This window comes from Caloenas nicobarica, chromosome 1 (assembly GCF_036013445.1).
Source record: "Caloenas nicobarica isolate bCalNic1 chromosome 1, bCalNic1.hap1, whole genome shotgun sequence".
NCBI classification, from domain to species: domain Eukaryota; kingdom Metazoa; phylum Chordata; class Aves; order Columbiformes; family Columbidae; genus Caloenas; species Caloenas nicobarica.
Window position 1 is genome coordinate 161,303,696 of NC_088245.1, and position 16,428 is coordinate 161,320,123.

Consider the following 16,428-nt stretch of genomic DNA (forward strand, 5'->3'; position numbering starts at 1 on the left):
CTGAATAAAAATAAGAACAAAAGTAGGGTTAAGGCTGTGGCTTTGTTCCTTGCTTTTAGCAGAAGAAGAGCATTAATGGTAATTGGATTAATGTTAGGAGAGGGAGATCACAGAATCACAGAATGGTTGGGTTTGGAAGGGACCTCTGGAGGTCATCTAGTCCAACCCACCTGCTATAGCAGGTTCACCCAGAGCAGATCACACAGGACTCTGTCCAGGCGGGTTTTGAATGTCTCCAGAGAAGGAGACTCCACAGCCTCTCTGGGCAGCCTGTTCCAGTGCTCTGGCACCCTCACTGTGAAGAAGTTTCTTCTCATATTTAAGTGGAACCTCCTGTGTTCCAGTTTGTACCCATTGCCCCTTGTGCTATCATTGTTTTTCACCGAGATACGGACCTCTTAGCAAGAAGAGAGGTATTTTCATAGACTTACTGGCGTCAAGTGTTGTTTTCGAGAATTATTCAAACACTAAATACACCATAAATGACTTTTTTCCATAACTTGAAAATTGAAAAAACTGAAGTTCTTCTACCAGAGGTTCACGTGAAAATTTATTTCAGAAGTGACTGATTCATGTTCCCACTATTTAAATTGCTTTAATTGTATCAGGTGGCCTGTAAAAGGTTACGGTTTTCCAGGTTTGTGTTTGTCATAGACCATTTGTTTTGCTCACTTGTATTTTAGTCCATGTCATTTTACAGAATTGCTGTATTTGCATTTTAAAGAGGATTAGGCAGATTAAAAGATGTCTTCATGTTTTATCGATAATGTCAGATTAATTTGCACTTTCCTAGTGGCAGCTCACAGCTCTGTCAAAACACAGTCTGTAGAAATGCTTTTACGCTTCACAATTTCATAAGGTAATTGCCAAAAATTCAGTTTTAGCAATTAATTAGCAGATTGATTACCTATGGAAACTGGAATAGTTGGTGGTTGGTGGATATATGGAAGAGACAATAAGACCAGAGGACCTGAGGCTGGCTTAAGTGAGCCAAGTTTTCCTTTGTGATGGAGTTCGTCAAAGAACTTCACCGGGAGAGATGTTACTGTGGAGGAGAATGTTGCTACAGTGGCTCTTGGTGTGCAGGATGAAGACAGATTTTCTGCACGTCTCACGTCTGTGCCGACCTATAACCCTCAAAAGTTCCAGAACAGATCTGTATCGCGCTTCTAGACTGATGTTCTCCTTGTCACAATGCTGAAACTTTGTCAGAAAATGGCTGGATATTGTCACAGCCTCCAAACAATTTCTGAAAAAGAACCCCAAATCCAGGCTCAAAGTCTCCAAAATTTCTCCGTGAGCAACTTTGGGTCATTCTTCAGTAGAAATGAGAACTGAACTCTGAGATGCTGTTGGAACTGAAACTAAAATAGCTTTAGACAGCGAGCGTTTTGTAATGGCTTCTCTCCTCTAACCCTTCAGCCTTCATCCTTCCCATACAAAATGAGAGGAAGCACAGTGCTTTTCCAGGAACAACTTTGGATGTGCTCTTCCACTTGTGGGATGAGAGAGATGGTGAAGGCCTCACTTGATTCCTGAGGGTGTTGGCATCAACCTGCCCTATGGCCTGGGTGATCCTCAGTGTCAGACGGGATGGCTTTTGCGCCGTAGCTGCTTAGATCAGCCTGAAACCACTACAGATAAAACTTATTTGAGTTTGAGATGCAAAGGGGGGATTTTAAGGCTGAATTGAGGTGGGGTTTGCTCGCCGTGGCAAATAATCCTTTGCTCTTGCACACAGCTTGTCATCGGTGGGTCTCACAGCGTTTCATGGAGGGGCTTGGCACTCTCACCTCTACTTGCTCTGCTCTTCACTCCATAAAATAAAGTGGAGTCACTGGGGAAGCAAGTGACAAAGCTGGGAACAGATTGCTAATGCCCTGAGCCCAAGCCATCATGGCGTCTTGTTTCCTTCATCTGCCCTTCCCGGACAAGCCACTAAGGAAAGCTCTGTCACAAGGAAGCATTTAACCTCTTTGAATTATTTTCTTTTTGCCAGTAAATTCTTGGTTCATTCGGAAATAACCTGGAATGTGGTATTTAGGGATGTTAAGAAGTCTTAGCTACAGCATGCATGCCATACATCCTAGATCGCTCTTCCATGACCAGTCTCTGTGTAAGAAATCGCAGGAAAAGGAAACTTGAAAAAAAAGAAAATTGCCTTAGACTGCCTTCTGATGTATCTACCCCAACATGAAATAAGTGAAAGAGAACATCCCCAGCTGCCATTCATGGTAGAAACAGATGAAAGAGATCTTGCTGAGTCTTGTGCTGCTCTATACCCTTCCTCTCTGGGTGCAAAGCCTAAAAATAGGATGAATTCTGCTGTTACCTGCCTTAAGTAACTGCTTTTGGTAGTAAAGTACTGCAGAACAAGCTGTTTGCCACCAGTATCTCTCTTTGGAGTCGTGTCCTAGGCCTGAGGAGAGGATGTTTTGTGTATTGGTTGGTGTGGAGCAGAAATTCCTCTAAAAAAATAAATTGATGTTACGCAACAAAATTTGTAAATCTGAGACAGCCATGGATGGAAAACCAGAGTGATGGTTGCTACAGAAGTTACTTTGGTATCTCTTATCTCTGAATTACGTCTCCAACATGCTCCATGGAAACTTTAAACTTAACTACTTTCAGTTTAATGAGCACCTTTGAAAAGAAAAAAAAAAAAGCCTTTTGTTGCCAATGCAGTGAATGTGTTTGTACAGTTAGAAGTAATAATTGAATCAAGATATATGTAGATAAAAAAGCAATGCGAATGCATGTACGGGCATTGCACACCTTAGAAAAGGCCAGATTCCCATCCTTAGCTTTGTTCCTTTCCTGGCGAGTGGAGATATCGATTAATAGAGAAAGATACTAATCCACTTATGGGTGGCAGCATTGTGACTTTAATTATTAAAGAACTCTTGCTAGAACTGATTTTTTCACTGAAGTAGAACTTGGGAAAATAGAGAAGTGTAAATGCTTCACTGACAGCAGATTAAAAACTGTTTTATTAGCTTTAATAAAGATCGGTAGTGTCAAGGTTTTGAATAAGTATAAATGTGAGGCTGCATGAACACAAATCTGTCTCAAATTTTATTCCAGAAACATGTGCAGTTTAAATCCACATAGATAGTGGAGGGGTGGGAACAAAAATACTAAAAAGGATCAGCTAGATCAACTATGGTCTATCTGGGACATACCTGCACTAGTGAGTTTCAGTGAAAGATAGGAGCGGATTCTGGCTGTTGTTACTTGATGAAACTTGAATTAAGTTGGCTCAACTGTAAACTTTTACATGCACATGTTGAGCAGATAAAGCATGTGTGTTTCACCTGTTAAATTCTGTTGAACTATTATCTTCAAAGCCCATTCTAGTTTTTTCCTAGCAGTTTAAGTAAAGGTTTTATAATTGGGTGAAAAGCATTTGTAAAAAAGTATTCTTCAAAATATATTGCAGTAGTTGTAAAAGATTCCCTTCATGGTGGTTTCAAAAAGTGTCTTTTTATCTTCAGATTCCAGCTGTTTCCTTTTAACTGTTACTAAAATGGTAAAACATGTTGTGTTGAAGATATTTTGATCTTTTCAGGAATTATATTTATTTTTCTTTTCCAACCCTGTTCCTATAGGAAGAATCTTAAATCGTTTCTCCAAAGATATTGGCCACCTGGATGACTTGCTTCCACTGACGTTTTTGGACTTCGTGCAGGTAATTCAGTTGCTGCTGTCAAAGACTTCTGCACTGCATTCTGAATTTAGATTCCTGTGTGCTTTGGTGAAGACCAGCTATTTGTCACAGATGCAGTTGAGTTGAATGAAAGTACTTGTTTGTGAAAGAAGGTGCGGTTGAAATTTAATGTGTCAGTAAAAGCTAACATGAGTAATAACTGGCAGGTAGGAGTGGCTATACACAGCTTGCTATTATGTCAAGATTTCAGTTCATAGTAGCTACATGCTTGGTAAATTGCTCCTGATTTGCCTGCAAGCGATCTGGCAAGCTTATTGCTGTTCTAAGAAATATGTCCATAGTAAAGAAACAATCAACTCACATGAAAAGATAGCACAGATTAACCTAATTATGTGTCTACTTCCACAAAGAATCAAATGCTTACCACACCGTTTTGGATTAAAATAGGTGTGGCTATTTACAAAGAAAAGATTAGTAGTAATAGAGTGAATGTAATAGCCTTAATAGGAACAAGTGAAATAAGTTGCTGCAGACAAGAAAGATGGACAAAGCACTGAGATTTTGATGATGATGAAAGGATAAAGGATTATATATGATACCAAGGTCATTTTTCTATTGCAGTTGCTATTAATCCTCCTAGTAAAAAATTGCAGAAGGATAAAGCTGCAAAAAAATTGATATTACTGTATCAAAATAACATGAATCACAGAATACACAGAGTTGTGAAGTCTAGAGATAGGAATGTCTTAGTGGATCATCTGAACTCACTTAGTGGATCAGACTTGTCATGCTCAAGTCAGAAGGTGCAACTGCTGACTTTGCTTCGTCTCCTAGAGATAACTTACTCGGGATCTAAACCTTGCTTTCACTTCTTTAAAAAATAAAACAAAGACATTTCAGGTTGAGCATGTTAATGCTGAACTCTTGAAAACAGGAAAAAATATTCTAAGGAGTTAGTAAAAGCACTTCTTAAGATAAAGACTTTTTCCTAGTTTAGTGAAGCTGTTAAAGTTTAGGTGTGTGTTTGTTTTTCAAAGTATTACAGTGCCACATGTCGTTTTGGGGAAGAAAGGAAGGTGTGATGTATTTTACCTATCAATTAATGCAATTGGAGGTTTTTTGTGAGTTATGCAGTTGCTTATAGTAAATACTAAGGTTTTGAATTCATGGACTTTTAAGGCCCTGACACATTCATTCTTGAAAGTGCAATATAAACATATTTCTATAATATGCTACTGGTTTTCTACTGTTTATACAGGTTCAAAATTTTCTTCGGTCTCGTTAACTATCTTATTAGACAACATATCTTACTCTATTTCTGCACTCTTGGAACAATTCATACATGCCTGTCTTTTTGGCTGGAAGCTCAGGCTGTACCGCAGTCCTTATCCTCTTGTCTTAGCGCTATGTGTGTTCATACTACGCACCGCCCATGGCCAGAGCGTCTTCAGGGTCTTGAGATAAAATGTCCTTAGTTCTGTGCATTTGCTAAAGTGCGAGAGCCGTGTTGCAGCCCCACTTGCATGGCGCTTTTATAGCGAGAAACTGAGTGGGTGTTTTGCATGCCCTGGCATGTGGTTTAAAGGCATGTGGGGTTGTCTGAGGATGCAAAATTTGCTGGGAAAATGTTAGACAAGTTTGTGTAAGCAGAGGGAGCCAACATTGGTGTGGTCTTGTCCATACTTCCTTTTGGGAGCAGACCCTGAAGCAAAACTGTCTTGAGAATTACACTCTCTTTTTTTTTTTCTGAGGACACCAACTGGTTTGCTCCAAGAGAGCTAAGAAGGAGGTAACCTGTATGCATGGCACATACAGAGGACTGCATCATCTACTACTGAATTGGAAAACTTAGTCATTTGACTAGTATATAGATACCGTCAGCAGTATATGCTTACCAAAACATAACTGGTCTGAAAGAATGAAGGCTGTTGCTCTAGATGTCATTGTTTTCTTCTTTCAAGCTCCTACTGTAGACTGCTTTTTGTAAACATTTCCCCTCATCTTGATTACTTTGTGCATTTCTTTTAAATTGGCTATTGAATAATTTGTCAAATTCTGAAGTTGGTATTTTAAGTGAAAAATTTTCCTTTTCAAAAAACTAAAGTAGATGTCACATGTCCAGTACTCTATTAAAGTGATACTGTATTTCAGAGCTTGCCTATTCTATTTGGCATCAGAAAAGAAAATTTAGGAAATTACTGTTGATTAATAATGTGCTGCTATCCATAAGACAAAAACACTTCCTTCTTGGCAGGTTGTCTAAAACTTAGTGTTCTTGATCGGCAGGCTTGTTGGTTAGTGGATGCCTTTTGAAATTCAATAGCAAAGCGATGATATTTATTTCTGAAGAAGCACAGATTTTTACAAAGGATAACTGTAATCAGTTATGATAGAGATCTTTTGTCACTTGTTTTGTTTGCAGGTGTCTTTTATAAGACTTCCTATAATCCCTTCAGGAAGAAATATTTTCTCCTTTCTAAAAACAGTATTAGCTAAATATAAAAGCTCTGATCCCCGCCATTGTTGTTGATTCTTTGAGAGACATTTCCCAACATTCATTGTTTAAATGGTTGTCAGGAGGAATCAAGTGAAACTTAATAAACAATGCAGTAACTGGTTCATCTTTGTGTGTAGAAGCTTTTCTTGAGCGGATTTGCATTGAAGAAGTGGTCCTTTTTCTGAGTTACTGCTAGGATCATTGTGAAGCATTCCAGCCTTTTACTATATTGGCAAGTGAGTGTATAATTTCTGCACAAATAAGCACAACGTGATTGGACGCCCAAAACCTACAATATGAGCTCATTTGAATACCTGTAAGTAAGTAAATAGGATCTACTAGTTTTGAGAATTTTGTAATTACACCAAGTACAGATTTTAAAGCAATGCTAAAAATTGATAATGTTCTTTGTAGAGTCCCTAATAAGATTTATACACTGCACTACAGTCATAATGAGCGTGATTAGTCTAGACAGCTATACTGGATGAAAATTAATTCCTTGGAACTAAAAGAGCTGAATTTTTTACATCCTTCATTGAGCCAATGAAGAAGAAACAGTTCCCTTCAGGAGAGTGGATAGTTACTGCACACTTATTTGTTAAAGCAAAAATAAAAGGCATGTGGCAAGCACAAAAATGCATCATAGACCTTGTGTGTTCTTCTGAAAACCTGGCTAGATTTTGTAAAACTGTTGCTTTGCAAGTGCTCCCAAAGTAGCAGCTCTGACTATGTTCAAAGTTTCCTGCCATCCTTCTTTTCTTTGGCTTTAAGTGCCCCAAAATACAGCACACCTGTCTTTGGAGAGGGGGCAAGAGGGACAGTCCTCACTAGAAGGAGGCAGTCAGTTTTTTATTAACAGTGTGTGAGACACGTCATGTCGGTGCAGTTGACTGTCTTTTCGTAGAAATTACTGTTGCATCCACAAGATTTATAAATAAAAAATAAGTCTCTTTTAGGAGAACACGTTCATGGCTTTGTTTGACTACATGGCTGTTGAACAGAACTGTGTGGGTAGATGTGAAGTATAGAAACTGAAAAGAAACCAAAGGTTAAGTTAGGCACTTCAACTGAGGTGTCTTTAATTGTACATTTACAGTCCAGTTCATTAAAGTAAAAAATGAACTTTACAGTCCGCAGTTTAAGCCTGCGCCTTATCTTTTGTAATGGATTCTGGCTGGCCATAAGGTTCCATACCAGCTCTCCCAAAAAATAAAATAAAAAGCAATGCTATGTTCAGTATGACACTTAGTATTTCTACATATACAGCACTGAATATGTGTGTAAAATCAGGCAGTAATTAATGTTTGTATGTTGATTCACATAGTCAAAAAGCTGAATGAACTTGTTTGGTGAAGATGGTGGGAGTTTTTTTGTGAGCTTGCATATTTTTGATCACTTGCCTTAGTACTGTTATCCTCCTTAGCCTCAGTTCAACATCTCGCTTTCTTTTTCCGATCCTGAGTTTTGCATTTTTGACAGGTCTTTTCCAACTAAGTGAATATCTCCTCAGGTAAGGGACTACTTGTGCGAAGTGCTTTAAAACGTTCTAAAGGGATTTGAACATCTACTTCATTTAGATATCTATGCTTTATTTATGTATTTGTTAGTTTAATCAGAGAGCAGGCATGATAGCAGCCTCAAAGAGCTACCGAAATGCACGAGATTGCAGAAATGCTCTCTTTAGTTGGTATGAACTTGATGGTCCTGTAAATTAGTCCAAAGGGACTTAAGGAAGTCAGGTGCCATTTAAAATGACTGGGATTTTGTTACTTAATTTTCGTAGGCTCCTCTGAAAACACCAGCTGATTTACTCAGTGTTATAACCAGCTGTTGTTCCTCCTCCTGCCTTAAGCTCTGTGGGAGTTGTGGTTCTGTTGATGTGGACTTCACTGGCAGGTGTGGGGTTTGTACTTTAAAATGTCCTGGTTAAATGCATAGCAATGTCTAGCTCAATGCAGCACTAATAAAACACACTATACTAATTAGGCAAAAGGTCAGCCAAGGAATAGAATTAAAAAAATTAATGAGGAAGTATTAGGAATGAAGAATCCAATATATTTACTAGTATTTTATGTGCATTATTCCAAAGTGGCCACTATTTTGGATGCTGTATTTTCGAGAGCTCATCAAAGGCCTGGTTTTAGTACCTGAATCTCCTTTTGACTTGAGATGGATCTGTAGAGGCTTAACATCTTTAAACTGTGGTCTCAGGCGATGCAGTATGCGTAGCCAAACTGATAAACTACCGGCTGAAAATTATATCTGTGAACTGATTGAATACACAGGACAGTGAAATATATTTCACGCTTTCTTTTGGTTTTGTTAAATATTATTATAAATTTTAAAGATATGGTTTTCTTTGTAGTTTCTTGCCCTTTTAATTCTTCAGTGATCTTATTACCTATTAACAGAGTTGATTTTCTGCTTTAGTTTCTCATGAATCTGAGTAACTTAATGTGATGGCCCCTTCGTTTTGATTTCTTACCCTATGTTGGATTGAAGGGCAAAAAAAAAATAATGATCTGCTTTGTTTCTGGAGAACACTGTGAACATGTGAACTATCTGCAGCTGCCCTTGGAAAAGGGCAGTGATTTATTGAGGAAAACTGAATTGCAAAACCTTTTTCCTCCCCAAAATCAACAGCTTGACTGAGTTTAAATAACTGACTTTTCATATCCTTTCATCACACACAAAGACCTAATCCTGAGACTACTTGAGCCACCAATGTAGGCTGTGGCTGAGACCACCACTGAATGTGCCATTCCCTTCTCACCACACACAAAACACATTGACTGCAGCTTTATGAAGTGAAAATACTGAAGAAAAGGAAAATGTGAAGGAGGTGTCCACAGTCATTTCTTAAAAAAAAAAGAAAAAAAAAAAAGAAAAAGAGAGAGCTGCTGCATCTGGATATTAGGAACAAAAAGTGCCTCAGACTGGAATAATAGCTTGGGTCACTTGCTTTCGTATGTGCACAAGAGTGGAACTGCCGTTCCTTGTTTCAGTACCACTGACCCCTGCATTTTATTGTGTGAAGATGTCAGGGAAAGTGTGTAGAAGGAATTCCAGGATCTTTTAGTTTAACAATGACATTGTTATTTTGTGATTTCTGAGAGAGGTGGGGTTTGGGGGGAGATTGTTGTGTTGTTTTTTTCCAGTTTAGCCATGTTTTGTGTGCATACATGTGAGTTTGAAGAGATATTCATTAAAGAATAGTTTTGTGTATTTGCATGTGTATGTTTAAAATATGACTATAAATATATTGTGAGAAAATAACCAGTGGTGGGATCTTTGTTAAATGCCAGCATATTCTCTTTAGCCTGGTACATAGAGCAGACTTGTATCTTGGGAGACACCTTTTAGTTTCCCTTCTGCTGAATCCTGGTAGTTCTGCTTGATGGTTAGATCATGAGATTCTGCAGCTGTGCTGAGGTTTAAATGCAAAATAAATAAATTAAAAACCCCAGTTGCCTGATGGCACTTGACTGCTGAAATCTCAGAACTTTTTCTCTGTGGAACTAAAGTTCTAACTGTATGTTCCCAAGATGGGTGCTACAGTGCATCTTGCTAGTGCATAATCAAAGACCAATTAAAACTTAAAGAAAAATAATAGGATTATATATTTTTCATTTGTTACTTTTGAGCTCTAATTTCAGAAAAGGTTATCATTATGATACAAAACTAATTTTTGGTGTAGTTACTTGATATTTGTATGGGCTTTCAGTTTTGCTGTTTTCTTTGTAATAAAAAGGGAATTATACACGGTAGTGTTAAAAACAAACAAAAACCTGTTTATCCTGCCTGATCATCATCATCCCTGTCCCCTTTCCCACCCCCTCAAAAAAAAAAAAAAAAAAAAAAAAAAAAAAAAAAAAAAAAAAAAAGAAATAGAAATAGAAAAAAAAGGAGGCGGCTCTGGTTGCGCTTGTATCTCCAAGACCAAGATCACAGAATCACAGAATGTTAGGGATTGGAAGGGACCTCAAAAGATCATCTAGTCCAATCCCCCTGCCAGAGCAGGAAAACTTAGGTGAGGTTACACAGGAAGGCATCCAGGTGGGTTTTGAATGTCTCCAGAGAAGGAGAATCCACAACCCCCCTGGGCAGCCCGTTCCAGTGCTCTGTCACCCTCACTGAGAAGAAGTTTCTTCTCACATTTAAGTGGAACCTCTTGTGTTCCAGCTTGAACCCATTACCCCTTGTCTTACTGTTGGTTGTCACCGAGAAGAGCCTGGCTCCATCCTCGTGACACCCACCCTTTATATATTTATAAACATTAATGAGGTCACCCCTCAGTCTCCTCTTCTCCAAGCTAAAGAGCCCCAGCTCCCTCAGCCTTTCCTCATAAGGGAGATGCTCCATTCCCTTCATCATCTTCGTGGCCCTGCGCTGGACTCTCTCCAGCAGTTCCCTGTCCTTCTTGAACTGAGGGGCCCAGAACTGGACACAAGATGGAGGAGCTGTGAGTTTAGCACAGACACTTGTCTAAATAATGCAGTTCTTTACTGACCTTTCATTTCTCTGTCCTTGAATGCCTAGATTGTTAAATCCCAGTAGCCAATTAGTCTTCTTGATGGTGACCAGCAGTGGAAATAATCTACACCAAAGCTATTGCTGGTCTTCACTCTGTCATCGCATTCCTTTGAATGTAAGGATGAGTGTCTTGCATCATACGGACTGCATATTTACTCAGATTGATGGTATAACTATAGGTTAAAACGTATAAAGTCTGGAGTCACCGCTAACAGGTGGATTCCCGTTTATACACGGACCTTGGTTTTCTAAGGAAGGCTAAAGATCAGTTCTCACTATAGTGGTCATACGTAATCCAACCCAATCATTTCCCTCACCCTATTTTTTTTTCCTATTTACACTAGTATGTAGAATTTTTATAAGAATAGGTATATGTGTCATTCTCTACATATTAGTGTCGAGACACCAGATAACATTGCAGTAACCAACCTAATTTGTGTGGGCATATAATGTAACTTTTTTAGTATTTTAGGGTTTGTATTTACTTAGTTTTAATAAGAATTGGAGATGTAACCCCTTATCTAACATGGGAAAGAACATAAAATACTGAAAAAATGTAATTGTATTACCTTTTTGTCATCTTCCTTTCTTATGTTTCCTTTACCATTTTCCTTGTTTGTCTTAACTCATTTCCTTTTAGTTTTTGTATGTCTCCACTTACGGGGTAAGAGTCGATAGCACCTTTGTTACTGAGCTGTTCTTTCCATTTTCTCAATGAATTGTGGAATACTGATGTATTGAGCACAGCACTCAGAAAAATAAAGGTAGCTTTCACTTAGTGGAGTTCTGTCTTCTGTATTTCTTTGTCTAGGGCATGAGAGCTTCATGAGATGCAGTCTTCGTTTCTCTAACAGTTTGAACAGATTGTCGCTTAGTGGTAGGAAGACAAAAATGTATTTTTTTTCTTGTGTTATTTTGGTATGTTTGACCGAAACCTGTAAATATAACATTACGTTCAGGTTCAAATAGGCTCTTCTCCAAATTGGCTTCTCTGTTTTCTTTGTCAGGTTACTCTCAATACATTTTCAGCTACTAGAAGGCAGGATAGTTGTATGGAAGTCCAGTGACGGGCCCCTCTTCTGTGGTGTTTGGAAATTTTCCCCCTTTTGGTTAAAGTGGAATTTGTAAAAGTTCCAGAGGGAGATTCTGTTTGTCTCTTTTTAAAATCTGTTGGAAGATATATTTTCTTGTTTGCTTTTCTTAGGGTGAAACAAGTACAAAGAAATATTCCGATTTAAGTGAACTCATGTTCTATAGTTTTATCCTTTTCTTTTTGGTCTGTCTTCCTCTATGTACTACTTATGCTTTTGGTGCCAGTGGGGATTTTTATTATTATTTACAGGTATTTTCCTGACTTTTTAAGCATTATTGCAACCTTTAACAGCTGTGGCTCAAACTGGTGATTATTTTTAAAACTTCTACAGATCATTAACATTTCTAACATTTCACAGAAATTAGAAATCTTTAATTCTGCTGTCAGTCAAAGAGTGTAGCAATCCTCTTCCAAATGGTGATAAGTACAAATCTTCTAGATTGCCTTAAACTACTGATATACTGTAGATAGGACAATGTGTGCTCGCAAACAAAGTAGGATTTCACCGTTCAGCAAAAGGACTGGAGATTTCACTTTTGATTCAACAGGGAAGGAGAAACTTGGAGGCAATTTGAATTACTAAGCCATGTAGCTGGCCTGTGTGTGTCTTAAATTATCATGCATATTTATGCCCAAAACAAACATGTGGGACAAGGAATTATCTCTAGGAAAAGAAAAAAATACTACAGCTTGTAAAAATGCACTGCCAGGGTTATGTGTGCATCTCATGCAGAATAAAGGAGTGTTTTTCTTGCTGAAGCTGATACTGTGACTGGTGAACTCCGCAGCTGATTTGAAAACTCCCAGTGAGTTTGTTCTTCAAAAGGTAGAGGCTTCAATTTGGTCGGCTTCATACAGCAAGAGATAAGAGTTCGGCTGGGAACTGAATGTCAAATGTCTTTGGGAAGCTTATGCCTCTTCGTGTTACATCTACGTTACAGGATAGTCCGGTATCATAAAAAAAATTGATTCGTTTGGATTGCACTCTTGAAACAGTAAAACTTTGTGTGTAAGAAAGGCTCTTTCAAAGGCTCAATAATGGCTGTTCCTGCACTGTGGAAGAATAGGACTCTGAGCGATGGCATTTTCTTTTGCAATCATGTCCCTAGATCTTTTCTTCTTTCTGGTTTTGAAATCAGTCTAATGTTCAAACAAGCAGAGCTCTTTTACTATGATAGTCACCCGTATGCTAAAATAATCGTTTTAGATCTTCCGTTCTCAAACTGAAAGCTTGCTGGCTGGTACCAAATTCAGTTGTCCATCCTTCTCTTAAACATAACGTAAATACTGAGAAAATAACATAATACTGAGAAAAATAATTTTTCACTTTTCTCACTGGTAGAAAGTCTGAATTTTGGGGTCAGGCCCGGTATCAGTTACTTCGGTGTGTCTTTGTTGATGTTTGTGGTAAATAATGGCCTCAAGTTGTGCCAGGGGAGGTTTAGATTGGATATTAGGAAAAAATTCTTCACGGAAGGGGTTGTGAAGCACTGGAACAGGCTGCCCAGGGAAGTGGTGAAGTCACCATCCCTGGAGGTGTTTAAAAGACACACAGATGAGGTTCTTAGGGACGTGGTTTAGTGCCAGAGTTAGGTTACGGTTGGACTCAATGATCCTGAGGGTCTCTTCCAACCTAAATGATTCTGTGCTTCTGTAAACTTCTGCAAAGTCTTCCTGATGGTCTTGGAACATATTTGTAACGAATTATGAATGAGCATGTGATTTCCACAGTAAATAATGTTTGTTATCTGCCAAGAAAGTTTCTTGTTACTTCTTTAGGTGCCACTGGGTTCTGTACCTGCAGAGAATGGCTGAACTGGGTGAAACCTGATGGTGGTGGTGAGAGGCTGGTGCTGAACGGTTGAAATACACTTGCTGAAAATGTCAGGCCACTGATAAGCTTCCTGTAGCTGAGTGATCACTGAACAGCCTGAAGTACTGAAGAAGTATGAGTCAAGAGTTTATTTTTAATTGGAAAGTAGTATTTTATAGCCCTATCAGAGTGGCAAAGCTCTGGGGAGGTTAGGAAAAACGCAGAGACAAGCTAAAAAGCATTTTTTGTGTATCTGCTATGAAAGAGTGCGACCAGAAGAGAACAGAAGGTAGTTTTGTTTCTTAGGATAGCTGATGCTGTAGTCCTTCATATTTTTCGTAGTTTTTGTTTAACTGGGGCAGAGGGGCTGCTGGGGAACTTAAAGAAATATGACTAGGACTTAATTCCACCTAAAAATAAATATATGAATAGTGTATTTTAAATAGCAAGAACAAACAGTAAAATGCTTAAAAGCTTGTAATTGCTGTAAGGCCGAAGAGCTGTGTTACTGAAGGACTGATACTCCTCTTAACAGAAGAGCCCACAGTCCAAATGCAGCACGAAGCTTTTAAAGTTGCTGAAAGACACAGAATTGACTTCTGGCAAAACAATTATACTTGGCTGAGCAGAAAAGGTCATGCAGCTGAAAATGAGGTATTCTTGAGGAGGGGCGGGGGCTGCTCTGGCGTTTTGCTGTGAGGGACAAGAGGCCTGAGGCACAAAAGTCCATGTAGCTCAAAAGACAGGCTCTGCAAAACTACAGCTTATAGGCCAGCAGTGTCTGTGGTAAGCGAAATTTTGCCAGACGTTTGGAAGAACTGGGAAGAAAGTGTGCACAGCGTCGATGAAAAGGTTATGATAACGTCTTCATTAGCTGAGAGGAATTCCTCGCAGGAACAGTGGAGAGTATTTTAGCGAATAAGTGAATGGACTAGACCACAAGAACACTAAATGACAGCATGCAGGATCACAGCGGTTGTCCATCAAGGCCAGTGGTCTTTGCCCAGCAGTAGCAGCAGGAGATGGTATTTGGGGAGAGCATGAGAACCTGGCTGCTTTCTGTGGTCCATTCCCTGTTTAGCACCCCAGCATTCAGACTTGTGTACTGGGAGTGTCACAAGGCCCTATCCTTTCCCAGTCCTTTTACTATCCGTTTTTTGCATCATTTTGTATCAGCTTGTCAGATCTGCTTCCTGTAGTCTAAAAGCCTGAAAGCAGTGAGATATTTCTTGATTTTTTTTTTTAATTGTTCTAAGTATATGTGCCCCTTCTATAGAAAGAAAGGAATAATTAGCACTGAAAGAAAAACTGCATTTAAGTGAGATAAGACCAAGGAAAATACTGGTGAATCAGCTTCTGCTGATAAATTACTAAATACAGGAGCAAAGCACAAAGTAGGAAATACACCATTTGTAGCAGGGCTAAAGAGAAAAGTACCCATTTTTGAATGAAATGTTTTGGTTTCATCAGCGTCTGTGCTCAGCTGGGCTGTATTGGGCTAACATACCTGGGGAAAAGTTTTTGAAATGGCTTCAAGGTGTAGGAGGGGAGCAGAAATTGTCGAGCCATCCCCTACTTTCGTTTTAAAAATACCACTCGTTTGGCAGAGGAGGTACAAAAATGCATTGTAGCAAGTGCAAAAGCCGACGAAGTGGTCACACTTACTGCTGTTATTGCTGATGGTGGGGGTGTTAGAGTCCTTATTTACATATAGGTCACAAAACCCCTAAATTAATATGATGGAAAGGGCTGCTTTCCGCTACCTGAGAAGAAGAGTAACTCCAGGAGAGCTGGCTGGTGCCAGACATTTTTCTGTATTGTTTCAGGCAGGTTCTGGCAAGAGCTGTTGAGGAAACAAAGCATGAGTGTGTGCATGTTCTACACTCTGTCTGATTAATGCTGTTTCCTCAAGCTACCATGTAAAATTGTGCTTGGCATCTGAGGTGTTCCACAGGAAGGTACAACATGTTTGTCATGGTACGAAGAGCACTGGAGTTTGTGAATGTGTTTTGTGTGCCTGCATTTTTTTTTCTCCTTGGGAAGAGAACAGTGTAAGATTATAGCCAGGGACTGTGGACATTTGGAGGAGAAGACAACCAACCTAGCACTGCTGAACCACAAAACATATTAACTTTTTAGCATCATTTTATAGGAGATCAGAATAAAGCTGTGACTGACTGACTCCCTTTAAACTGCAAGAAGAGGACCTCTCACTTTGATATAGATCCTCATTGCAAAGTTGTGCCTTGCTGCCCAAATCCCTGAGAACATTTTTGTATGGAAGTGCCTAGTAGGCACAAGAGCATTTGAGAAAATCAAATTAAAGGTCCTCCTCAAGATTTTACTACTTATAAATAGAAAAATACATTGTCTACAGCCATCTACCAGAATGGATCTTGACTGTCCTTTTTTACATGACAGTATTGGCTTTCATGTACAGTGGGTATGAACAGGAGTTGCATGTAGAGACGCATAAGTAGGGGCCATAGTTTTGGCTCTAATAAGGGCTTGTTTTTTCATGGAAAATCTGTATTAGCTGGAAGTCACTTATTACTGTGGCCAAAGCACCCTGGCAACTGACTTCTTAGATGAGTGAAGATAGATAATTTATTACAAAAAGGAAAATAACTTCATGATGTTGTAGGAATGTAATGCAGAGTTTTAAAGGACGAGTGTTTTGAGTGTCTGGCAGAATCACAAAGCCCGGAGCTTGATTATGCGTCTGTTTCTAAAGCATCAATATATGGGAGTCTCAGACAACACACGGACTGTGATTTTTGAGAGTTGCTATTCAGATCAAGACCTGCATAAGGTAGTTAAGCCTC

The 16,428-nt window shown here is 39.0% G+C and overlaps 1 protein-coding gene across 2 annotated transcripts in view; it reads left to right on the forward strand.

Annotated features, from left to right (window-relative positions):
• Window positions 1-16,428, forward strand: part of ABCC4 (ATP binding cassette subfamily C member 4 (PEL blood group)) — a 158,033-nt gene that overhangs the window by 85,356 nt on the left and 56,249 nt on the right. Inside the window, exons 20-21 of one of the 2 annotated variants that reach the window (XM_065642160.1) lie at window positions 3,609-3,688; window positions 6,302-6,368. In XM_065642160.1, coding sequence (XP_065498232.1) covers window positions 3,609-3,688; window positions 6,302-6,349 — 128 coding nt within the window. In that variant the 3' untranslated portion in view covers window positions 6,350-6,368. Of the gene's footprint in view, window positions 1-3,608; window positions 3,689-6,301; window positions 6,369-16,428 lie in introns of those variants that run through there. The other variant, XM_065642154.1, reaches the window with a different exon arrangement.